This window comes from Macrobrachium nipponense, chromosome 2 (genome assembly GCF_015104395.2).
Source record: "Macrobrachium nipponense isolate FS-2020 chromosome 2, ASM1510439v2, whole genome shotgun sequence".
Taxonomy (NCBI): domain Eukaryota; kingdom Metazoa; phylum Arthropoda; class Malacostraca; order Decapoda; family Palaemonidae; genus Macrobrachium; species Macrobrachium nipponense.
The window spans coordinates 96386896-96414830 of NC_087201.1; the positions used below are offsets into that span (position 1 = coordinate 96386896).

At 38.7% G+C, this 27935-nt stretch overlaps 1 protein-coding gene across 1 annotated transcript in view; it reads right to left on the reverse strand.

Moving 5' to 3' along the window:
- Positions 1 to 27935, reverse strand: part of LOC135220808 (1-phosphatidylinositol 4,5-bisphosphate phosphodiesterase gamma-1-like) — a 511068-nt gene that overhangs the window by 385015 nt on the left and 98118 nt on the right. Inside the window, exon 4 of the mRNA XM_064258319.1 lies at positions 7481 to 7619. Within this exon, the coding sequence (XP_064114389.1) occupies positions 7481 to 7619 (139 nt within the window). The remainder of the gene's footprint in view (positions 1 to 7480; positions 7620 to 27935) is intronic.

Sequence of the window (27935 nt, forward strand, 5' to 3'; positions counted from 1 at the left end):
TATATTATCTCTAATCTCCTACTCTATGATATATCCTCTATATCTCTGACTATATCATATCTATCTATATATATATATATATATATCTCATCTCCTCTCTATACTATATATCTATATCTATATATCTAATATATATCTATATATATAATATACAGGCGGCCCGACGGGGTTAAGGGCGCAATCACTCAACGGCGAATCGTTTTTACGCGGTCGTCAAAAATATTCATTAAAAAAATAAGCCTTTCAAAGGTATCTTTTACAGCACAAATTTCAGTTTAACAGCGCCGCTAGCGCTGTTGTCTAACGAGCTCATACATTTGTAGAAATGCCGTTCAGACCCATAAATGTTATGCAAATTATATTAACAAGTTTTATGGAGAGTTATTATGTGTAGGTATTAGGGTAAATATATGCCTCTGACGCCGTTCTATGCCGAAATATCGAGTTACATAAGTGCAAATGTAGCTATGGATGTGTCGATTTATAATGTTCATGCCTTTTGTTTAAAATGTGTATGAAAATGTATTACGTGAAAGGCATTTTTATTTCTGTACAGAAATATGATACAAAGGCAGCTTTTGAAACTGCCCTTCACGTTATCAAATACGATGTTTTTTCATGTTCTTTTTTGTAAGCCGCCGCCTGCCGCTCTTCCGAGAATATAGATTTAAAAAAAAAAGTGCAAATTAGCGATCGATGTGTCGATTTTTATAAATGTTTATGCTTTTATGTTTTAAAATGTGTATGAAAATGTACTACGAATAGGGTATTTTTATTTCTGTGCGAAATATGATGAAAGGCAGCTTTTGAAAGCTCCCCTTCAAGTTATCGACTACGATGTTTTTTTCAAGTTTTCGTTCTTGTATGCCGCCGTCTGCCGCTCTTCCGAAAATATAGAGTTAAAAAAAGTGCAAATTTAGCGATCGATGTGTCGATTTTCAAATGTTTAGCTTTTATGTTAAAAAAAGATGTATGAAAATGTATTACGAATAGGTATTTTTTATTTCTGTCAGAAATATGATAAAAAAAGGCAGCTTTTGAAACTCCTCTTCAAGTTATCGACTACGATGTTTTTTCAAGTTCGTTCTTGTATGCCGCCGTCTGCCGCTCTTCCGAAAATATCGAGTTAAAAAAAGTGCAAATTTAGCTTTGCGATCGATGTGTCGATTTTCAAATGTTTATGCTTTATGTTTAAAATGTGTATGAAAAATATATTACGTAAAGGTATTTTCATTTTTGAACAGAAATAAGATACAAATTAAGGCAGCCTTTGTAACTACGCCTCCACGTTGTCAGGGGATGGTTTTTCATGTTCGTTCTTGTCCGCCAGTTCCGAAAATGCATGTGTTGATTTTATTAATTATGTATCTTTTCCATAAATCCTTTAAAAGTTATACATTATTTCACTGTATCCAAGAATATTGTATGTATTCTCATATTATTGTATTTTAAAATACTACGGCAAACTAAGCCCGTATTCCGCGGAGCGGCCAATGTTGTGGTTTTGAAATCAGCTGATGAATACGAGTTTGTTTCACCATAACGCAATTCTGAGCGAATGCTCTTGCTTCTAGTTAGCATAAATGAATATCTATATACTTGACTTATATGACACAAAGTTATTTTTCCTTTATACAGCGTGTTTTTTCCGGTGGAAATATTTATTGAAATAGTCGTTGTGAATGTGAACTACTATTTTTTTTTTTAACAGATTACGTTGGCGGCATGTTTATTGCATAAAAAATTACGTGATCCGTTCGCAATAATCCTTTATATCATCGTAATACGAACTTTACGTTATTTATCTTATAATGGCGTGAAACCAACAGTAAAATGTGTTCTTTCAAGCACAGTAGTTTTGATTTAAATGATTTTATCCCAATTTATCTACAGTCGTGTGTGATGGCAGACGTTTTACTGCAGTTTATCCTTGTTGCCGATGTACGATAATAGTCATTAGCAGCTTGAACAGTTTTTCTCAGCTTCAGTTATACCTATTTGGTTTAAATTAACGGTATATTTCCCGATTGATCTTTAATCTATATTGATCTCTGATCTATAGCGAATAAAGTTATTACATTAAGATATCTCAGTTCTATTCTATACATAACGCCATTTATAACAAATACGGTAATGTTGCACTGTAGTACAATGATCGAAATACAAGCCAAACAGATGTACCAGTTCGGTTGTACTTAGAAATAAAAAAAAAAAAAAAAAAAAGTCGTTTCTCGTTCGGTTGTTATGGCTGTACACGTTCATGCAACGAGTATAACGTAAAACATACTTTCATCATTCTCTTTTGCTGTTATTGAACTTATGTAACTAGAAGATGGAAAAAGTTTAGGCCATTGTAATTTGATCTCTCATAAAATCGGACTATCGTAAGACTAATGATCGTAACCTGAACACTACAGCTACCTGTACACTGTATAAACTTTATTATATCTTTACATACTCTAGACACCCACATGTACTGTACAGTAAATTCTATAGTACTATAATGCATAAATATACTTATTGCGTCGTTGTGGGATTACGGCGCCTTTGACTGTCTAGAGTTTCGAAAGAAGGTGTGCGGCGGCCGTAGGCTTTAAAATCGCTCAGCGTCGAAAAATCGCTTGGCGTCGGTGGCCAGGAACGGAACCCTGCCGCTAACCGAGGGCCGTCTGTATATATTATATATATTATATATATATATATATATATATATATATATATATATATATATATATATATACAGTGGACCCCCCGTATTCGCGTTCTCCAGATTCGCGGACTCACTACATTCGCGGATTTCTCTCTGGAACGTTTCCCTGCATTATTTGCGGAAAATTCGCACATTCGCGGTATTTTTCTACGATAAATATCCACAAATTCCTGGTTTTTTTTGATGAATTTCATCATTAAATGCACTTTTTGTGATAAAACAATTAAAAAAACCATGTAGGAACATTTTTAGTGGGTTTTTCTTGAGTTTTAACTAACAAAATAGGCTGTTTTTAGCATTTTTATAGGGGTTCCAAACATTCGCGGGTTCTAACTATTCACGGGGGGGTCTGGTACGTCATCCCCCGCGAATACGGGGGACCACTGTATATATAATATAAATATATATATATATATTTATATATATAGATATATATATATATATATATATATATATATATATATATATATATATATATGTGTGTGTGGTGTTCTAATCTGTTTTTTATACATACTGATGTACTTTTTTTTTTTTTTTTTTTTTTTTTTTGCAGATACAGGGTAATTTTTTTGATATGCAAAAGTTCATTGCTTGTTTCCTTTGGCTTTGTAGTTTAAGTAGTTATAGATAATTGATGTGTGCTTGAGTGTGTGTAGTGTGAAAGCGATATATTTTCCTTAGAAATTCCTAAGTTTTTCAAGAAAATAAGAGTGTCATTGCATTTTAAATAAATATATTTATATTTTTCATTTGCTCCGATTTTGGTAACCTTGAGTTGTAAAGGTACTGAAATTCCATTGTTTGGTTGAACAGTAGTTCTAGAATACTAGTACCAATTCTAGAATTAGTACTACAGAAAACTTTGTCCAAATAGCCTTACATATCTTCACTTGAAACCATCTGCCCTTCCACAACATTGGGTAGGACTAGTTATCTAAACCAAAAACAAAAGAATCGCTACCACAATTTTTAAATTATAGTTGCCGCTACTTAGAAATTGTTAGATACGTAATTACTTGGTAAGTTACTTAGGTAAAATTAGTATTTTTTTCATGCTTTAAAAGTTGTGAGCTGGAGTGAATTTTGCAGGAGCAACATCTGACATAGGAAGTTCATAAAGACGAGCATCTGACATTAGAAGTTCATAAGATAAACAATGCCCAACACCATTTACTGACAAAAATACAGACTAAATGTTTCTTATGGGGAGAGGAAACATAGACAATGGGAATTCATCAAAGAATGAGGTAAATTGGTAAGAAAGAGATAAGTACGAATATTTTACGAGTAAGAATGAGTATTCTAGTAATTGTAACATGAATCCATGGTAGTTACTCACGAGAATAGTACTCAGGATAATCAGGGGAGGGGTGAAACGAACAGGTTCTCCTTATTCCTCAAGTGGCAAAAATTCATACTATGCAGAAAGGCATGCAGAGCAAAATTTAACTTACTGGTGGCAAAGGAGAGTGCTCCAAACACAAGTTTATCTTGCAACCCTGTCTGTGTATCTGTATATTTGTAAGCAGGGTGATGACTGTATGTATTGAGTTTTTATCAGACTCTCCTTTTATTGTGTTGAATGTAAATTATGTTTATAACGGACTTAGCTTTTATTTTGGATCCTATGCCATTATTTTCCTCTATATTTAAAATTTCTTTGTAGAATGATGTCAAATTCCAGGGACTTACCCAACAAAAGCTCAAAAGTCTTGAGCCTGAAACCGCCTCATCATTATATATTGCAGTCAAAGAGCCCTTGCATAGTCATAGCTGGATGCTTGATGTTTGATTACATGAAAAACTCAATTAAGATCTCCATGAAATACTCAAGTCATCCTGGGAGGTATGAAGTCTTCCACAGTCCCCTCATCAGAACCACCATGCACTAAAACAGTTTAGAGCAGAATATAAAAAATACCTTCTTTGGGGTTTGAGAACGGGGCAGATGAGAACGGGTATGAAGTCCAGAAGTGCCAGAGGCAGAAAGATGGTCAAAGTCCCACCAGAACAAGAAATAAATGCAGGTGAGGAAGACAAGCATTTATAAAACTTATGGCTGCGGGCAACAAGTATGAACTAGTCTAGGGGGAAGACCTTGAAGGATGACAAAAGGAAGCTGATGATCGACAAGAAGAGGTAGATGGACAATTCGCACAGGAAGACTGATAACTGAACTCTATTATGCAAGAACCAATGACCGGAGGATTGAGGCACATGTCCTGTTTGAGAGGAGTGAGACCTCTTTTTGCACTGCTGTCAAGCCCTGATTGAAATACCAGTTAAAGTTAAAAATACCATTTCAAGGGGGGGCTTATAGAAGATGACAACTTGGCAGTGGATTCTCTTGAAGTCTACACAGGAATGGCAAAATCAAAGCAGCAGCAATATTAATTTGAGGAAAGTTCACCAATTCGCAGTATTTTTCACTTAGAAATATTTAAAAATTACTGGATTTACATGACTATATGCACTTTTTGTGATAAAACTATCAAAATACAGTGGTACCTTGACCTATGAGTGAATTAATGTATGAGTTTTCTGAGGTACAAGTCTTCACTCGGTCGATTTTTTGCTTTGTGACACGAGCAAAAAATTGAGGTATGAGCTTGAGATGCCGCTACTACTTAAATGGCATAGTGAGGAAAATTAAGATGAGCAAAGAAGAAAAAGGAAATATGCATCTTTTCCATTAATCTTTTAAAAAGTTATACAATACCTCACTATATCCATTCCATGAATTTTTTAAAAAGTTATACATTAGTTCACTATATCTAATAATACTGTACAGTGGTCCCCCCCTATTCGCGGGGGATGCGTACCAGACCCCCCCATGAATAGTTAGAACCCGCGAATGTTTGGAACCCCTATGAAAAGGCTAAAAACAGCCTATTTTGTTAGTTAAAACTAAAGAAAACCCACTAAAAATTGTCATACTTGGTTTTTTTAATAGTTTTATCACAAAAAGTGCATTTTATGATGAAATTCATAAAAAAACCCAGGAATTTGTGGATATTTATCATAGAAAAATACTGCGAATGCGTGAATTTTCTGCGAACAATGCAGGGAAACGTTCCCCAGAGAAATCCGCGAATGTGTGAGTCCGCGAATCTGGAGAATGCGAATACGGGGGGTCCACTGTATTATAAAATACTAACAACATCGCAGTCAATATTTTGGTTTGGAAATCAGCTGATGGTGAATACAAGTTTTTTTGCCATATTAGACTCAACTCTGAGCAAATTTTCTCGCTTCTAGTTAGCATGAACAAATATCTAGATATACTTGACTTATATGAGACAAGGGAATTTTTTGTTATATGACATGTTTTTATGTTGAAATATGACTTGAATACGACTTGTTTTAATTGTGAACTAAATTATTAGCGAATAAAGTTATTACATAAAAAATCTCAGTCCTACTCTACATAACATCATTTATAACATAACTACGGTAATTGTTTACCATCGTACGATGGTTGAAATGCAAGCCAACGGATGTTGTTGTTATCCAATTCAGTTGTACTTATCAAAAAATGTTAGTTCTCGTTCGGTTGTTCATGGCTGTACACAATTATGCAATAAGTATAACATTAAAACAATACTTTCAATCTCTTTTGCTATTTTTGAACTTATTGACCTAGAAGATGGGATAAAGTTAGGCTATTGTAATTTGGTCTCTCGTAAAATCGGATCATATAGTAAGATGAATTATCATATCTGGAACACTAACTCTACACTGTATGAAACCTTATATCTTTACATACTCTTTCTATTATGTTTTTATACAATATTGGTTATCTAAAAATTATTTTCCTTATTTAATACCATGAAACAAAAATATGGAGTGGCATTTTGAGGGTTGGAATGGATTAAGGGCATTTTAGGCATTTTCAATGGGGAAAACTGATTTGTTGTGCTGGCACATTGAGCTATGATTTCGGCCACGGAACGAATTAAACTCGTAGGTCAAAGTACCACTGTACTCCGGCATACATAAGCATTTTTAGAAGGCTTTTTGTGTTTTAATTATCAAAATAGGCTTTTACCTATTCACGGGGGGCTGTAGTACCCATTCCCCATGAATACAGGGGTCCACTGTAATACTTGCATTCATGCTACTGTAAGTACTTATACTAATGAATGAATGCAGAGCCAATCATTACTTAAATCACACACTAGTTCGTGTGAACACTCCTGTTCCCAACAAAAAGGGTACTGTAAAATAGGGTCCTCTAAGGCAACAAATGTACTGCCGTCACTTGCTCTCCTTACCCAAACAAGTATGCAGGAGCAAACAGGATGTAAAAATTACTGAGTGAATATATTAAATACTGATAAAAACAAGAAAGGGTTAAAAGTTAAACTCAGCAAGCAAAAAATTCATAACTAACCTTATGTGAACATGAAACTCCCAACACTCAATTTAAACACACTATCCCTGAATTTCCTGAAATCCACTCAACTTCCTGAAAATTACTTGGCAAAAGAATAATAAAAAAAAGGCATTATGTTATGAAAATTAGGCGAAATGTGAATATACTTATATCTAACTAAAAAATGCACAATACACTGAACTAAGAAAAATGCTTGATAGTCAAGGATGAATGCCTGTACACTTTTGTATCATCAAGGGGAGCAGTGGAATGAATAAGCAAGACGTCAAGTGCACTATAGTTGATTAACCATGCCCATTGGGATTTATTTTAGAGCAATGTTTCTAGTTGATGTGCCTGGGTGCATTCAATAAAGTTAATTGAAAATTACATACTTGTTCCTCTGATTCTCCATATTGTAGAATTCAGTGCGAAGAAACCGCCCAAGTCTTTCTGGGTATGGACTAATATGGGCTTCCTTGATAAGGTATTTCAGTCCTATGATCCACTCGTTACATTCATCAGCTGCAAGGGCTGTGAAAAGAAGTAAACTATTGTTCATGTAAATACAACTGAGCACATATCAATTAATGTTTACTAAATAAAAATAAAGGTACCTCCCATGTAAAACAGATTTTAATTGGGATTGAGGTTAACCCTCTTAAGCCGAAAGGGTATAATAAAAACCGTCTTCCGTATGCCGAGGGGGTCTCGGGGTGAGCGCCAAAGCGGAAAAAATATTTTTTTCAAAAAATCACAGCGCGCTTAGTTTTCAAGGTTAAGAGTTCATTTTTGGCTCCTTTTTTTGTCATTGCCTGAAGTTTAGTATGCAATCATCAGAAATGAAAAAAATATCATTATCATCTATAAATAATGCAATATATGATAGCGCAAAAATAAAATTTCATATATAATTGTATTCAAATCGCGCTGTGAGCAAAACAGTTAAAGCTAACGAGTTAATTTTTTGTTGTTGTATTGTACACTAAATTGCAATCATTTTGGTATATAACACATTGTAAAACAATCAAAGCAACACAGAGAAAATATTATCACAAAATGATGCATGAATTCGTAACGCCCGGACGTAAAAAAATATGTTTTTTTCAAAAATTCACCATAAATCTAAATATTGTTCTAGAGACTTCCAATTTGTTTCAAAATGAAGATAAATAATTGAATATTACTATACTTTAAGAGTTTTAGCTTACAATTGCAGTTTTTGACCATTTCGGACAAGTTAAAGTTGACCGAATGTCAAATTTTTTCATAAATCTTTTTTTATATGCAAATACTTCAAAAATGAGAAAAGCTACAACCTTCCATTATTTTTGGCTGTATTCTACATGAAATTGCACACATTTTCATATATAAAACTCTATGAAATGCTTAATATGAAACGGAGCAAAAATAACGCGAATGCGACGTACGCATTTCGGAGATTTGCGGCGGAGAATCTGCCCGCGGAGGGAAGGAAAGTTTTTTCAAAAATTCACCATAAATCGAAATATTGTGCTAGAGACTTTAAATTTGTTTCAAAATGAAGATAAATGACTGAATATTACTAGACTGTAAGAGTTTTAGCTTACAATTGCGTTCTTCAACTATTTCGGTAGAGTCAAAGTTGACCAAACGTGGTTTTTTTTCTATTTATTGTGATTTATATGCAAATATTTCGAAAATGGGAAAGGCTACAACCTTCAATCATTTTTAGTTGTATTCTACATGAAATTGTGCACATTTTCATATATAAAACTTCATGTAATGGCTAATTTAAAATGGTGCAAACATTACGACAATCGCACAAAAATATTTCTGAGTTTTTTTGGAAGAGTTACCACGCGGACGTAAGGAAAATGTTTTTTTTCATAAATTCACCATAAATCGAAATATTGTGCTAGAGACTTCCAATTTGTTGCAAAATGAAGGTAAATGATTGAATATTACTAGAATATAAGAGTTTTAGCTTACAACTGCGTTTTTCGACCATTTCGGTAGAGTCAAAGTTGACCAAAGGTTGAAATTTTTGCACTTACCGTTATTTCTTGGGCTCAGCTCGTGTCGCTGCGCGAAATATCCTTTAATCTATTATTTCTAGGGTAAATGTACTAACACATACCAGAGAATAAATAAAATAAAGAAAAGGTCAGTATAACTGACTCGCTCACCCTCCAGGAGGGTGTCGGTATGAACACTAGGCGAGTGAGACCACTACCACGAGCCAGAAAATGCCAATAGAAATCTCCCACTACAAAATCCCTCCAAGAGGGGAGCCGACCCACAGAGTGAGCAGCTCGTACTACTACTACTCCATCCCATGCTGCCGACTGCTGCGCCTCTGGTGGCCATCCTTTCAAGTTAGCACACACGAGCTGGTTGTGTTATTTTCCTCTCTGTGTTTTTTGTGCCCTTTCATTGGATTTTCTATTATGGAGCGTGCAGCTATCGCAGCAGCTAAGTTAAGTACTCAGTATTTACGGTTAGTTGGTTTTTTCCGGCCCTGAGACGGTATTTGCCGTTTTTTAGGTATAAATACGATCTCGGGGTCGGAAGCATGGCAGCATGGTTCTGCCTCGTGATGGGTTCGTTCTTGGTCTCCCATACCTAGAACATCCCCTTATTTATCTTCGCTTCTTTATGATTATTTCCACTTTACTTTAGGGTACGGTCTACTCAGGTTTTGTCATGCTTGCAATGTTATTTACCTTATGTAGGCTTCTTCCTATCTCCAGACCCTAGTCCAGGTTCTTAGTATCGGCCTCTGACTAGCTTTGAGTGGTAGACTTGCCTTCGGGTTAGTCGTACACTCCTGGATTTTTTCTCCTGCTATATTGTTTTCTTTCTTTCATTTATTTATTTATATAACTGTGTATTTTATTATTGTTAGGTTAGTTAGGCGTCGGCTTAGCCTAGGTCCTGGCTCTTTTGAGCCTATACTACCGCTCATCAGTTTGGTTGCTTCCCTATAGCAATCTCTCTGATCAGTTGGTTCGGCCCAGTGGGCTTATTTGCCTCCGTTTTTCAGTTCAGTATGCTTCCCGATAGCATTTCCCTGATCAGTGGTTGTCCTAGGCTTAGTTGTCGTTTTTGGTCTTACCGCCTAGTGGTCACTTCGTGATCACGGGCCAGCCAGACGCCTGTCCAGTCATTCTTCCCCCCCCTCCCGCTCTTCCATAGAGTCGGGCGGGGGCGGGTCGGTCTGCCCATGCTCGCTCCTCATACCCGAGCCTGCCTCCCTCTCTCCCCTCAGGCGGAGGGGCTAGGGAGTCGGGACAGACCCAGACTGGTCTCGACCTCTCCGGCTTCTCGGTCCGGCCGGTTGGTACGGAGTGGGGGGTACTGGCCTTGCCCACCCTCCGCGCTACCTTGTCGCTCCGGGCTAGCTTGAGCCTGTATGTCTTCTCGCTCTTTCCCATCTTACTAGGGCTCCTTCCTGATCGGAGTCCTGGTATCCAGCGGAGAGGTTGTTAGTCCACTCAGTAGAGTGGACCGTAGCATACCAGTGGGTCTATACTAACCGTACCGTTTTGCTGAGTTACTACACTCCGCTACGCACTGGACTTAGTCCGGGTTGCTTGTGTGTTAGGTTTAAGTTATCTTTAAGTTTTTGCTTAGAACCTTAAACCATCCCCCTCCCTTACATATCTTACCGGATCTCTCCGGGATTATAGCCTATTCAGGCGATGCAGGGAGGGGTTATGCCCAAATTTTTTCCGAGCTCCGGCATGCATCGAGCTCTTCTGTCCTTTAGACTGTAAGTGATGTTTTTAAGAGTACTCATGTGTCTCCCCACTTTACAGGCCACCAACTGTGAGCATCCGGGATGTTCCGCCACACTTCAGGACCCTTGTGGACACGAAGTTTGCCGGTCCCATGTCCATGCGCGACTCCGCTCGGGGACATCCAGGTCTGGTACCATGAGACGTGTACCATATGTTACGATCTGGTGAGCCAGCTTTTGGAAGGGGTAAGTTTTACATCTCCAGTAGCTGCTCGCTTCTTTTTTAGCGCTTAAGTTTTCATCATATTAACTTAAGGCAATTAATTTAAGTTATACTTTAAGTTTTGTTTTAGTTTTAAGTGATTCTTAAATCTAAACTACGCCCTCTCTTCCAGGCTCCGGCGGTAAAGAGATACCGCTCTGGCTACCCTGCGGGCCTGGGTCGGCGGTTTGGGAAAAACGCCGCCAAGGGACAGACCCTACATCCTAGAGAAGCGTGTTGGCATTACTAATCTTCCCCGGAGGCAAGGCGACAGGATACGTCGACCCGGTAGAAGCGGATCCGACTATCGCCTTCATCCAACAACAGCTGGCCACTTCATTAACTGATCAGGACCAGGATATCTCTACGGATGTCGCGACCCTAGATATTAATGTTGAACCTATGGTAGGTATAGACGACCTGTTGGTCGAGGTAGGTACGGTGGACACCCAAGGGTCACCCTTGGGCGTAACTGTTTCTTCTACTCCTGCAACCTCTCCATCCTTCCAAGGCTTTACGGGTGACGAAATATATTCTCCTCCTGATGCTTCGGTTAGACCTAAGGTCAAGTCTAAGGTGATGACTTTGACTAAGACGTCGTCGTCGTCTAAGAAGACGACTTCGGCTTCATCCTCCTCCCGTAAGTCTCCGGCTGGGAATCCCGGAGCATCCAGGTCTAAAGTTCTAGCTCCGGCTCTAAGTCCTCGAGGAGTAAATCCTCCAGAGAGAGATCTCGCACTCCGGCAGAATCACCAGTTCCGCTACCTTTGGTTCCGATTCAGAGCCTCCCCTCCACCTCCGCAGCAGCTCCGGCTTTGGACCCCAATGCTGGCCTGTTGCAACAGGTGGGTGACCTGGTTGGGTCCTTAAAGAGTAGCATGGAGCAAATGATCTCTCGTCTGTCGGACAGGATTACTTCCCAGGACTCCATTATAGCTGGGCTGAGAGAAGCTCCTCTAGCCTCTCCTCCACTGTCCAACACGAGTGGATCCCAACTTCCTCCGTATGACTCACTACCTCAGTTCTCTATGAACAATCCGTGGAGAGTAGCGTCATACGCCCCCTTCCAGGACGGTCTCATCTCTATACCGGAATTTGGGACTCGAAGAATAGAGGACTTCGAGTTCTTCCCGGAAGACCTCCAGCCTCCGTTCATAGGCTACGCAAGGCTTACGCCGTCGGCTATGGTGCGGGACGATAGGGTACCTAAGGAGACAGTCCTCTACTCACGAGACCAGGCTCAGAGAGAATGGCTCAGGTGTTTAGAGGACATGGATTGTTCTAACACCAAGATACAACCATTTAAGAGTCCCTTTACCATTTTTACAATGGATGAGAGTACCCCGCTCCCTGTCCTAACCAAGATCGCGAGGCGACCATCCCAGCGGCCCAGAAGGGGGAAAAGGGGGAAAAACTTATACCGCAGTTGAAGGAAGCGGATCCCACTTCTCCGTTGCTCCCCTCAGTTGGAGAATTGTGGGAAGACTTGCCGAATACATTCTCAGCTGGCAAACTCAAACCGGACTGTGCTATGGAGCAGTTTGGTGAAAAGCTACCCAGGCTCCCAGATAGCCTTATTCAGGCCGAGTTTGATGCAAAATCGCGTCTAGCCAGATCCATCAATTCTATGGCTATGTCTGAGGTAGCTACCATGGCTTATGGATCAGAACCGATTTTTAAGCTCATGACCAAAGCCCTGACTCAAACGGTACAGTCAGATATGTTTGAGTTTGCCACTGCTCGGACGAATTGTAGGAAGCATGTCCTACAAGAGGCAACCATTCGGCATGAACCGAATAGGTTACTCTCGTCTAGCATCTGGGGAGCAGATCTCTTCCCAGAAGCTATGGTTAAGGAGGTCAGCGGAGGCTACCAGGTTAAACCAGAGCCTTAAGGATCGTTGGGGCCTTTCGGCTAAGAGGAGGCAAGACCTGACTCCTAAAGGTAAGGGACAAAAGAAACCCAGGCGTTTCCAACCTTATCAGAAGAAGCAACTACGCTTTCCTCAACAAGTTCCAACAGTACCGTTAGTGCAGACAGCCCAACCCTCCACTTCTAAAGGTCAATCACAGCCAATTTATGTGATATCCCCTCAGCCTCAGCCCTCACCTCTTACGCCATACTCTCCAGCTTACAATCAAGCCTTCGAGAGTCAAGCTTCTCAGAAGTATGACCGCTCGGGTAAGGAGGTAGAGGTAAGCGTTCCTTTCGTGGGAGAGGATCGGGAGGCTCCTTTAACAGGGGAAAGCACTTCAGAGGAGGCCGAGGCGGTTACCAGAACCAATGAAGAACTTCAGGTAGGAGGGAGGCTGTTTCACTTTCGCCACCGGTGGAACTTCAGCCAATGGGCTCAGAGCATAGTGTCAAAAGGTCTGGGTTGGAGCTGGTTGACGAACCCACCTCCATCCAGACCTTTCCGTCAACTTCCTTCCAAGGAATTTTGACAGAGTACGCAGACGATCTCCTTCAAAAAGGAGCTATAGCGAGAGTCAAGAGATTAAAATTTCAAGGTCGCTTGTTCAGCGTGCCAAAGAAAGGCTCACAAAAAAAGAAGGGTAATCTTAGACTTGTCCCGCTTAAAATTCTTAGCCATCCGCTGCGACAAGTTCAAGATGCTCACGATCTCACAGGTGCGGACCCTACTTCCCCGTGGGGCCGTCACCACCTCTATCGATCTTACAGACGCTACTATCATATCCCTATTGCAAGACACTTCCGTCCGTATCTGGGTTTCAAGATAGGAGACCAGACATTCTCCTTCAAGGTAGTTCCATTCGGACTCAACGTGGCACCCAGAGTGTTCACGAAGCTAGCGGAAGTGGTAGTGCAACAACTCAGATCGCAAGGGATCATGGTAGTAGCGTATCTCGACGATTGGTTGATCTGGGCCCCAACAGTCGAGGAATGCAACAGAGCTACTTTGAAGTGATTCAGTTCCTGGAATATCTAGGCTTCAAAATAAACAGGACAAATCAAGACTCACTCCAGAGTCAAACTTTCAGTGGCTGGGCATTCAATGGAATCTGGCATCCCACACTCTGTCGATTCCATCAACCAAAAGGAAAGAAATAGCAAAGTCAGTCAAGCGATTTCTAAGTCACAAAACTAGCGTCAAGGAGAGCCCAGGCAAAGGATCCTGGGTTCTCTCCAGTTTGCATCAGTGACAAACGTCTTAATGAAAGAGCCAAACTGAAAGACCTAACCAGAAATCTGGCGCTCGCGAGCAAACGTCAGGTCCAGGGACAAACATCCTCAGTGCCTCTGATTCTAAAGAATCGACTTCTTGGCATGGGCGAGGAGTCAAGAATTTATCAATGTCAGTACCCCTTCAGTTCCCTCCACCAGGGGTCACCATCCACACAGACGCTTCCTTAAGCGGCTGGGAGGGTTATTCCCAGGTCAAAAAGGTTCAAGGGACTTGGTCACCTCAGTTCCGTCAGTTCCATATAAACGTACTGGAGGCAATGGCAGTGTTCTTGACTCTAAAAAGGTTACGCCCCACCCAAGTACTCCCACATAAAGCTAGTCTTGGACAGCGCAGTGGTAGTACATTGTATAAACAGATGGAGGCCGGCTCCAAGTCACGTCATCATAAATCACGTCATGATAGCCCATCTTCTCCCTGGCAGACAAGTTCAAGTTGGCATCTTTCCAACCACTCACATAGCTGGAGTAAGAAACGTCATAGCAGACGCCCTATCCCGATCAGTACCCCTAGAGTCGGCAATGGTCACTGGACAACAGTTCGTTCCAATGGATCCTTCAAAGAGTCCCAGGGCTACAGGTGGACCTCTTCGCATCACAAGCGAACCACAAAACTACCGTGCTATGTAGCCCCCAACCTGGACCCTCTGGCCTATGCCACGGACGCCCTGGCTCTAGACTGGAACAACTGGGAGAAGATTTACGTCTTCCCCTCCAGTGAATCTCCTCATGAAAGTATTGAACAAACTCAGGACATTCAAGGGTCAAGTGGCTCTAGTAGCCCCAGACTGGCCGAAGAGCAACTGGTATCCTCTAATTTTGGAAACTGGGCCTTCGTCCTCTTCAGATCCCCAATCCAAAGCTCTCCCAGTCAGTGCAAAATGAAGACTGTGTTCGCTTCCTCAGGGATTCTCAAAACCCTAACTTTATGGATTTCATGAAGTTTGCGGCAAAAAGAGATGCGAATATTGACCCTCAGAATATTCTATTCTGGAATCCGATAAAAGGGATTCGACTTTGAGGCAGTATGATGCTGCTGTCAAAAAGTTAGCAACCTTCCTGAGAGATTCGGATATTAGAATCATGACAGTTAATTCAGCTATATCCTTTTTCAGATCCTTATTTGAAAAAGGTTTAGCAGCTAGCACGATTACGACAAACAAGTCAGCTTTGAAAAAGATATTTCAATTTGGATTTAACATAGACTTGACGGATTCCTACTTCTCGTCTATTCCTAAGGCATGTGCTAGGCTTAGGCCTTCTGTAAGGCCTACGTCAGTTTCATGGTTCTTAAACGATGTCCTAAAACTGGCTTCGAAACCGATAATGACACATGCTCATTTATAATGCTCTTAAGAAAAAACCCTATTTTTATTAAGCTTAGCTCAGGAGCCAAGAATTTCAGAACTGTCGGCTCTATCCAGAGAGCCCGGATCATTCAGTTCCTTCCCACAGGAGAAGTCCTACTTTCTCCGGAACGTAGCTTTTTAGCAAAAGAAATGAAGATCCTTTGATGAGGTGGGAACCTTGGAAGGTCCTACCCCTTCCACAAGATGTTTCTCCTTGCCCAGTTACAACCTTACGAGCCTTTCTGTCTAGAACCTCCTCATCTTCGTCGGGTCCCCTCTTTAGGAGGGAAAAAGGTGGAACTTTATCCATTAAAGGCATCAGGCAACAAATCCTGTACTTTATTAAGCAAGCCAATCCTGACTCTTTCCCGAAAGCACATGATGTCAGGGCAGTAGCCACCTCAATTAATTATTTCCAACATATGAACTTCGATGAGTTGAAAAAGTATACTGGATGGAAATCGCCGACAGTGTTCAACGTCACTACCTTAAGTCCTTGGAAGCTCTGAATTTCCCAGCAGTAGCAGCGGGTAACATAGTTTTTTCCCCTGACTCTAGCTAGTTTGTAGTAGAAGATTCAGTCCTCCTTTCTACCTGCCTCACCCAAAAGTTCGTCTATTCTACCTGGTTCATTTGCATTCACCTTGTGTCTTAGCTGCTTTTGTGATAGTGTAGTGGGTGCCCCTTATTGTCTGGTTAGGGACACTCACAAATGATTATAAACATTGATCTCATGGATGTTTGCCCTTATTTTTATGCTAGGGGATACATCATAATTATAATGATTACGGGTTTGTATATTAACTCATATATATTCCTTTATATATTATTATTGTTGATCGTTTTTATTAATTGCTATTATACTTTTGATACATGCTGTTACACAGATAACATTGATACATGTAAATAATTTTACCTGTACATATGTAATTACCTTATGTTAACTAACATGATTAGATTTAAGGGTAATTTAAGCATATTTCTAATTTTATACCCCTGTGTATATGTATCTTTTAGCAATTATAGTCTATTCATATATATTTATCTTTTATTTGAGACCTATTCTGATTTATTTTATTTTTATTCTCATTTTATTATTTTTGTTTACAATCTGTGCTATTTCTCTGGTACGATTTCGCGCAGCGACACGAGCTGAGCCCAGAAAAGGGATTTTGACGTAAGGAAAAATCTATTTCTGGGCGATTGGCTCGTGTCGCCAGCGAAATCCCACCCTACCCATCCCTTCGCCCAAGATTGTCTGCTAACTTCAGGATGGCCACCAGAGGCGCAGCAGTCGGCAGCATGGGATGGAGTAGTAGTAGTACGAGCTGCTCACTCTGTGGGTCGGCTCCCCTCTTGGAGGGATTTTGTAGTGGGAGATTTCTATTGGCATTTGGCTCGTGGTAGTGGTCTCATCGCCTAGTGTTCATACCGACACCCTCCTGGAGGGTGAGCGAGTCAGTTATACTGACCCTTTTTCTTTATTTATTTATTCTCTGGTATGTGTTAGTACATTTACCCTAGAAATAATAGATTAAAGGATATTTCGCTGGCGACACGAGCCAATCGACCCAGAAATAGATTTTTCCTTACGTCAAAATCCCTTTTATAATGGAAAATAGTTTCCAAAAAACTGATTAAAGCTACAACCATGTGTTGTTTTTAGTTGTATTGTGCATGAAATTGCGCACATTTCCATATATAAAACTTTATGTAACGGCTAATTTAAAATGGTGCAAACATTACGATAATCGCACTAAAAAATTTATCGGAAGAGTTACCGCGCGGACGTAAGGAAAAAGTTATTTTTTCATAAATTCACCATAAATCGAAATATTGTGCTAATGACGTCCAATTTGTTGCAAAATGAAGGTAAATGATTGAATATTACTAGAATATAAGTGTTTTAGCTTACAATTGCTTTTTTCAACAATTTCGGTAGAGTCAAATTTGACCGAAGGTTGAAATTTTGGCACTTATCGTTATTTATATGGAAATATTTCAAAACTGATAAAAGCTACAATCATGAGTATTTTTTTTGTTGCATTTTACATGAAATTGCACACATTTTCATATATAATACTCCATGTAACAGCTAATTCAAAATGGTGCAAAAATTATGTCAAAGTGACGAAATAATTTCTGAGATGTGTCACTGATACCTTTTAGTGCAATAAGAAAGAAATTTGCTCTTGCGCGCCTGCGTAACGATTGTGAACAAAACAACGCCTTCATCCGTGAGCTCTCAGCATCCCCCAAGGCGCGTGATTCAAAAGTTTTCGCTTGGTAGGCCTATAAGTATTTTTCCGCTTATTTTTAAAAAAACTTTTTTATCTCGACGTTTAATATGTCCAATTGGCACCAGGGAGACAATTTATCTCGACGTTTAATACGTCCAATCGGTGTAAGAGGGTTAACAACAACAGGAAAGGTTCAAGAATATTCTACAGAGAGATGTCACAATGTGAAAGTTGTGATAAACCTTAACACTAATGATGCTACTGCATCACCATTAGATAACCCTGTAGGGGTATGTTACAGATCGTGAGTCCACTCAGGTTCTTTATTATAATAAACAAAAGGACTCAACACCCACAATTGAAACTCGGGATACGAATATAGAAAGAAGCTCAAACAGAACAAAAGTTTATTTATAAGCTTATTCACAAAGATAAATCTGACAATATGTGAAAAAGGGGAAACAGTGCAGTAATGAAATACTTGCTGGCCAGTTTTGCAGCTGTTGAAATCAGTGCTCGAAGCGAGGGCTTCACAAAATGGGGCAGTAGAAACTTCAGACGGCTTCTTATCTTCATACAGGAAGGAATGCCTTAGTCTTGAAACTTGAAGGGCGGGTTACTTCTCAAAAACTGCTTGTAGGACGTTTCTTCTCTGAAAGGGTTACTCAACGTCGGGATCTCTCTCTCTCTCCAACTACGGACTTTGTTTCCGTTCCCACTCTCTCGTGCGTCCTCTTCTTCTCTTATCCTTTCTCTTCCTTCTTCTCTTATCTCTGGTGATCTCATTCTTTCTACTTCCTCAGAGTCCTATATATATATGTCGATCTTGGGGCGGGGCTGAAAGGGCAGCGCATAACCAGCGAACGTCACCGTCACTCGGCAGGAATATTTTAGAAGGTCTCAATAAAATGTTACATATTCAAAACGCAGCGTTTCTAACAATGGTCGCATGCTGGAGTTCCATAAAACACCAGAGTATTCTCGAACAATCATGAGAACAGACGCCTCAAACACGTGCGCGAATGCCTCCTTGCTGCAGACCTACTTGAAGAAGATACATTTTCCTTTCCTTTAATACATGTACGTATATGTTTCTTTGCTATAGAGCGATTACCATGATACGTTCCCCCAAAAGAAAAAAAAATGAAATAAACTGATTTTAATTTTTTTTTCTAGAGAAACAAGAATCAAACAACAGGGGAACAATTCTGCATAAAGCTTTAACTCAGTGAAACATGCACACTTCTCAATTCATTCACCCAACCGTGCTAAAATAGAAAAGAGTCATCAGGCTACTCATTCCGAAAAATCTCTAGAGAAGCTATCAGCTATAACATTATCCTTTCCCCTTATATGAACTATCTTCAGGTTATAGTCTTGTAATTCTAAACTCTTATTCTTAAACCTCTCCAAATAAACTAATGGATTATGATCAATATACACAGTTAAAACGGAACTACTACGTACATAAATCTCAAAGTGTTGCAAGGCTGTAACTAAACTCAACAATTCCTTTTCAATAGTTGAATAATTCTGCTGCACTTTATTCAGTTTCTTTGAGTAATAGGTAACTGGAAATTTCATTCCTTTCACTTCTTGTAACAAAACCCTTCCTACGCCAATACACTGGCATTGATCACTAAATTAAATTCCTTATTAAAATCAGATAATAATAGAACAGGCTCATGAATCATTATAGCCATCAAATACAAAACTGCATCCTTTCCTAAACAGATCAGTTAAGGAAGCGCTTATTTCTGAGAAATCTGGTACAAATCTATGGAAATACGAAACCATTCCGAGATATCTCATGACCTGTTTTTAAGTTATCGGGATTGGGAATTCTATGTGCCGATCTTTTGGACAGATTTTACCAAGACCTACTTTATGTCCAAAATAAGTAATAAAGGCTTTCCCAAAGTCGCATTTCCTTAGATTAAGAACGAGGTTCGCTTTTGTAAGGGCTCCCTAGACTCTTGCTAAAATCCTTACATGATCCTCCCAAGTCTCTGAGAATATCACAAGATCATCCAAGTACACGACACAGTTGTTGATGCCATTTAAAACTTTATTCATCAACCTTTGGAAGGTACTGGCTGCGTTTGTCAAGCCATAAGCCATAACTTTGGGCTCGAAACCACCAAATGGCGTTATAAAGGTGGATATTTTCCAGGATCGTTCACTTAAAAGTACTTGCCAATAACCTTTAGCCAAATCAAACTTTGAAATGAATTTAGAACTTCTGATTCTATCTAAGCAATCATCAATCCTGGGTAAGGGAAAATTACTTTGCTTAGTTACACTGTTTACTTTCTGGAAATCAATGCACAATCTATCTGATCCATCTTCCTTTTTCACCAGAACTACCGGGGAACTCCATTCACTCTCGCTAGGTACAGTGGTACCTCGAGATACGAAATTAATCCGTTCCGAGACGGCCTTCGTATTATGAGTTTTTCGTATCTTGGAACACATTTTACATGTAAAATGGCTAATCCGTTCCAAGCCCTCCAAAAACACCCCAGTAAATTATATTTCAAGGCCTAAAACACATGTTCTAGGGTTACAACGCCAATCCGATGGAAGAAATATGACTCCAAAAAGGCAAAATACTGTACATACTTGAGTAATATTCAACTGCATGTAATGTTCAGCCCCATTTTTACTGCATATATTAGGACTTTAGCATATGTCCCTTAGCAATAAGCCTAGCCTATGTTAGCGGTTTGATACTGTAGCCTAGTCTATGAGTCTCAGACATCTAAAACTAAGAGCTTAAAAAGCTCTTTAGAAATATGCCAATAAAATTTATAAAATAATAAGTAATGGTAACTCATTTCAAATGATTATTAATTAATCATTACCTATAATAACACAAACAAACATAAAACAAACCTTCCAATCGATTGTTTACATTCAGCTCTTACCCGTCTTACGAGTATCGAACCAGCGCCAAGCAATCATTTTTCCTAGCACACAGTAAGCCATAAATTGTCATTAGTATCTCTCTTTAACTAATGAAACTACCAAACAGTATAATAACCATTCATTTCTATTCTTTATTCTATCTTTACCTAATGGAGATACCGAGGGAGTTACTGACCAGCTATAATGAAACACTACGTATACGTAACATAATAATAAAACAGAAGAAGAATTCTAAAAAATACGTATTTGTTGGCAGTCTGATTTATTTTATAGTTTATGATATCTAATTCACAATTTTTTTATTAAATGTATTGCATGTACTCATTTCAAATAATTATTAAGTAACCATTAACTATAATAAACAACAAAAAAAAGCTTCCAAACGTCTCTTTACATCCAGCACTTACGAGCATCGAACAATCGACAAGCAATCACTTTACACAGTAAGCATAAATTTCATTCTCTCTCTTCAACTACTGTAAACTACTACAGTATAATAACCATTCATTTCTATTCTTTATTCTATCTTTACCTAATGTTTTTTTTTCATTAAATGTATTGCATGAATAAGTTTTTCAATTTATAGCATCCTTTTACCAATAGAATACTTAACACGTTTCCAGCGATGGGACCCACCAGTGGGTCACACTGTTCTCTCATTTGCTGCAATGTGACCCACCGGTGGGTCCCAGTAGAACAAAATTATCTTTTTTTATTTATAAAAAAAAACTTGAACTTTTAATTGCAATTATTATTTTAGTAGATCAGTATTACTATCAAAGGGTTGAATTATACAAAAAAAATAGAAAACAAAGTTTTATTGAAATAATTGCAGAGAAAATTTGTCTGACATTCAGTATATAAGAAAATTAGTTTTCAATTCCATTTGCTAATGAAAAACATCATACACTAGTTATGTTTGAGATTGAAACATGATAAACATAGATATGGAGTGCCATCACATGAGTCACAATATGTGGAAACCTTTATTGACTTTGATTTTTGGCCACTTTGGATCCTTCATTTGCTGCTAACATTTCGTAGCAGCCTCTGCATCGTTTCCTTGTTTTTCTTTTCTGTCCTTCTGCTTCTTTGAGACAATGTGAAGATTTTCCTGAAATATTCATACTTGATTTTCCTGGTTTGTTTTTTTCCTTCATGATACCACTAGTATAGTATAAGACAATAGATTCCTTGAATGCACGTAATGACATTTTCTTGACATCAAAGTACTTATTGTAAAGTACCCAAGCATTCACTATAGAAGTACCAGCAATAAATTCTAATGCTACTTTTCTGTACCATTTTCTTGACTTCTTCAGAGGTGAATAATATGATGACATTTGATCTGATAAATCAACTCCTTTCTTGCACTTATTATAATCTAACACACTTTGAGGTTTCTTGATAGGTAAACCAGTCCTTGTGACTTTACCTGTGGTTGATAGAGTAGCATCATGTTCTGGAACTGTTGATAGAGTCACAACATATCTTTATCTTTCCAATTGAATACTTTCACTCCATTCTTATTTTCTAAGGCTTTAATTTCACCTCTCTTTAGTTTTGCTTTTGTAACTGACTTTGGAAGATACTTTCTATTGACTCTTACTGTGCCACATAGGTAAGTCTTCCGCTGAAGAAGATACTCTCCTAAGAAACTGGAGATATAGTAATTATCTGCAAATCCATGTTTAGAGTGTATCCATCAGGAGTGCAAAGTTGAACAGTTTGCATCCATACTTATGGCTCTTTCCAGGGATGTACTGTCTGAAAATGACACGGCCTCTGAAAGGCACCATACTCTCATCAATTATAAACATCAGATCCTGATTTATAGATTGATTGATACTGCACCAAAATCATATCTAGTAATTTTCTTATTTTCCAATCTCTTCCCACATTAGGTTCTTCATTGTTGCAAAAATGTAAACATTTGCAAGAGCAAGAGGAAGCGGTCTCTACTCATTGTTTTTGGAACAATTTCATTCTTATAAAGGATGCTTTTTAACCAATATAATTGGATCTCAGGGAATGGAACCAATCCCATGTAAATGATAAGTCCAATAAACTTTTCAATTTCTTCGTTATTTGTAGGAACCCCACTGCCGTAATTTCGATCTTCTGGTTACAGTAACCGAAGAAATTTTCTGCTCAGCATATCGATTGGTTTCTTGAACAATTAGATTATAATATCATCAGTAATTCATTTGTTTGTAAACATCAATAGGCCAAATTTGGTTATCTGTAGACGATGGATGCACAGTTACACAAAGTTCTTCTTTTCCAGTAAATCCATGTTGTCGAGCTTTCTTAGTCACTTTTATCCACTCGCATTTGGTGGACTTGTGTCTTCATTCAAAATTTCTTCCTCATTTTCTTCCTCATTTTCTGCTCTTCTTCAGGGATTTTGATTTCAGAATCATCATGGAGAGACTCTTCACTTGATGAACTGCTTCCTGTTTCTGAATGAATATATTCATCATCAGAAGTGTCTTCTTCAGAAGACAGTTCTTCTTCAGAAGACAGTTCTTCTTCAGAATTGGAGCTTTCATTTCTATCAGATTTTTTTTTACTTCCATAAAAGTTGGAAGCCAACATTGTAACACCTGCAAGATGATATGCTGTGTAAAGTTTTGATACTAAGGTAAAAACAATATATAAAATTACTGATTGATTTATAGAAATTTAGAAAAGATTCAAAACTATGGTCATATTAGGTCATTTCACTGCTAAGAAAAAAAAAAAAGACAGAAAAAGGAAAACCTTACCAAACCCTCAAAATAAATATAAATTATATATAAATAAAAAAAAGACAGAAAAGGAAACCCTAACCAAACCCTCAAATACAAAAATTATATATAGATATTTATTACATGATAGCAGGTCTCATAGATACAGAGTGGTTAGCTACAATTAAAAAAAAAAATCAAGTGGGACCCACCGGTGGGTCCCATCGCACTGCAGTAATAAAATCTTCATTCAGATGCGATGGGACACACTGGTGGGTCACGGTTTTTCTTACCTCAACAAAGTCTATCTTGTGAGAGACAAGCATGAACAACCTCTCCCCTTGTTGTCTCATTTGGTACTGACGATAGAGCAGTTTTACTGCTGTCGCAGTACCAGGATTCCAGCCATTATGGCTGTCGCAGGAAACGTGTTAAAGCACAAGGGGTAGATGCTGACCAATAGGAGAGCAGGACCTTATGGGGTGACTGGCATCAGGAACCAATGGGAGAGCGGGAGGATGGTGGAGAGTTTACACAGTTGGCGGCACAGGAGTTTTAAAATTGTTCTCGGTGGTCCGGGCGAATCTCGGGACTTTACAGCAACAACCTTTCGTATCTTGAAAATTTTTCGTATGTAGAGCAGTAAAATTTTTCGTATGTAGAGCAGTAAAATTTTTCGCATTGGCTTTCGTATCTCGAGTTTTTCGTAAGTAGAGCCTTTCGTATCTCGAGGTACTACTGTACTATCAAATCATTATCTAGCATGTAACTAATTTCCTTCCTCACAGATTCTGCCTTTTCTTGGTTCAGACGATATGGACTTTGCCTAATGGGTTTTGTGTCCTGCAACTCAATATCATGTTAGACTTAGTTTGTCACTAATAGTTTCAGGATAATTCACTAAAACATTATGTATTTCCCTCAATCTTTCCTTTTCTAAACTCTGATTAAAAACTTTGAAATTCTTAAGCACCTCAGAGTTTTTCTCAAAACTAATTTCTTTCTGTGACACCGTTACTACAGGCACTGGACGTTTATATTCTTGAGCAAGTTTACATACAGCCACTTTGCTCTATGCTTACCCATATCGATTAAATAATTTAGATTTCCCCTCTTTCCTAAAATTGAAAAAGGACCTTCGAATAAGATAAAGAGGGACCTTCTTTCTGGACTAATACTAAAATTTTATCTCCCACACAGAAACTTCTCTCTTTCACTCTAAGATCATGTTTCCTTTTAGTTTCCCCTTGACTTTCACTCTTGTTCGCCTTTGCTAGTTGCCAAGCATCTCTGAAATTGTTTTTATAATACTCTAGATTAGTTATGTAGTTGTCTCTACCTTCTTTAAACATTAAATTACATTTTAACATTTCCGAAAGACCTTTAGCAGTGTGACCAAAAACCAGCTTGAAAGGACTAAATCCTGTAGTGTCATTTGGTGCCAACCATAATGCTAACAAAACAAAAGGTAACTTTTCTTCCCAGTCATGTTCAAAGTTATTACACAGTTTATGTAAACAACTCTTTAACGTTTAGTGAAACCGCTCCACAATGCCTTGTGATTTGGGGTGACAAGGTGTGGAAGTTATGAGTTTAATACCTAATTCTTTCATTCTATCCCTGAAATATTTGGATACAAAATTACTGCCATTATCACTCTGTATATTATGAGGCAGACCAAACTTGGAAAAATAATCTAACAAGCATTTGACTACACTCCTTGTGTTGCAGCTTCTTACGGGTATCGCCTCTACATAGCGAGTTAGTCTATCAATGATTGTTAACAGATATATACTCCCTCCCTTACTTCTACGCAACGGTCCGACCATTGATAACTACATTCTCAAAAGGTTCGCCTACTTAAGGAATATTACACAACAGAGCTCTGGGAATTACTTGATTCGGTTTTCCGGCAATTTGGCATTCATGACAGCTTAAAACATACCTCTTCACGTCACTTCTCATTTTGGGCCAAAAGTACACTGTACTAATAAACCTGAAAGTTTTATTTACTACCAAATGTCTTTGCTAATCATGCACTAACTTCAAAACTAGTTCACGATGCTTCCTAGGAACCACTAATTGTTCGGTGATCCCCTCTTTGCTACCTGACTTAGGACAATCATGAAGACACAAAACTTCGTCTTTTAAACAAAACATTTCCTTACACACATTGAGATCATCATCCAGCTCACATTAAAAAATTCGGGTTAGTGTCTCATCCTCTCTCTGAAACTTTACTAGCTAATTCTTATACAAAAGGTTAGTGCCTGATTCATCACAGTAACTATTACTTGATTCCACTACATTGACTACGTTATTCTCGACAGCCACACCTTCAGCTTGGCTATCACTGTCACCACCAATAGAGACAGGTCTCTCAGCCACACTCATGCCAAGATCAACCTTGCCACCTCTATCACACTCGCTCGAACCCACGATCAAACTATGACCATAGTCTATGTCTGTATGTAAACCTAACCTAGTTACTACCATTTCAGGCACTGGAATCTCTCTCACAACAGGATTCACATACTTGGATAAAGCCAAGTCATTACCGACAATAATGTCTCCCAGACTTTCAAAATTTACCTTCAACAAAGGACACAGAACTCAGTGTTTGGAAATCCACCTAACATGACTTTTCTTCCATGTTGATTTCTGCCCTGTTTGGCACACACTCTCTCTCCTAATTAGGGAGACAGCAGTTCCTGTGTCCTGAAGCAAGACTATTTCTCTCGAATCTCCTCCTCCAAGAGAGGAAACTACACCTTCAGACAGAAATTCTCCATAAAATTTCCTAGTTTTTCTCATCACATCATTCCTACTTGATGAAAGGTTAACTAGAGACTGGTTTCTTAACGTCCTTCCTTTCTACTGCACAATTTCTTGCAAAGTGCCCTTTCTCATTACATCAAAAACAAGTTAATTTTGAGCTAATAAATGCCCCTTTATTCTTACAAACCTTAGATGTATGACTAAGTTTTCTGCATGCATAACAGTAATAGTCACTTTTACTTACATTGCTATTACTAGAACTGAAACCTTTACTGCTTTGTACTCTACCTGACGAAGGATCATTTCGCTTCTTACTGACACTTAAATTATGAGTCAAACTATATTCGTCTGCTAACTTAGTTGCTCCTGCAAAAGACACTTCTCGCCTATCTTCTATATAAAGCTTAATCTCAGAGGATACGTTATCTTTGAAGTTTTCTAACAATACTACTAAGTTCTTCAGACCATCTAAATCATCAACTTTACGTATTCTCGTCCCTTTTCAAACTTCTAAATTTCTTACGGTACGCCTCTAGCACTAACTTGTATGCACAAAGAACAGTTTCTTTCAGGATATCATAATCTTCACATTCCTCCTTAGACATGCAACTATACACAATAAGTGCCCTACCACGCAAAACTGACTGTAAATATAGAGTCCACATTTCTTTGGGAGAACCTCCTACTACCATTAACTTCTCAAAACACATGAAATATTTTGTTACATCTTCCTCATCAAACTTTGGTACTAATTTCAACAATGCACTTATAACCAAATCATCAGCTTCATTTTCGTTCTCGCCACTCTGACTGTAGAGTACTTTGCCTTAAACGAGCGATTTCCAACTCATGCTTATGTTCTTTTTCTCTTTCTTCCTGTTGCATTGTCATCATTTCTCTCTCTTGCTGCATTCTCATTACATCTCCCTCATACTTTTCTCTTTCTTTCCTTTCAACATACTCACAGAGATCATTCCCTTCTAGACATAGAAGCTTACCAGACTCAATAAACTCTTTTGTCATCTCACTCATTCTGGTTCTTTCTATATTCTCCCTGTTTCAATCTGTTACGGTGATGAATATCCTGGCCTTAGGTCGCCAACTGTTACATATCTCGAGTCCGCTTAGGTTCTTTATTATAGTAAACAAAAAGGATTCAACACCAACAATTGAAACTCGGGATACGAATATAGAAAGGAGCTCAAACAGAACAGAAGTTTATTTACAAGCTTATTCACAAAGATAAATGCAGAATGGTTCCTATTTACATAACAAAATTAAATCTGACAATATGTGAAAAGGGAGAAACAGTGAGGTAATGAAATACTTGCTGACCAGTTTTGCAGCGGTTGTAATCAAGTGCTCGAAGTGAGACATCACGAAAGGGGACAGTAGAAACTTAAGACGGCTTCTTATCTTCGTACTGCAGAAAGGAATGCCTGTCTTGAAACTTGAAGGGCGGGTTACTTCTCAAAAACTGCTTGTAGGACGTTTCTTCTCCGAAAGGGTTACTTGACGACTGGATCTCTCTCTCTCTCTCTCTCTCTCTCTCTCTCTCTCTCTCTCTCTCTCTCTCTCTCTCTCTCTACGACTACGGACTTTGTTACTGTTCCCACTCTCTCTCACGCGTCCTCTTCCT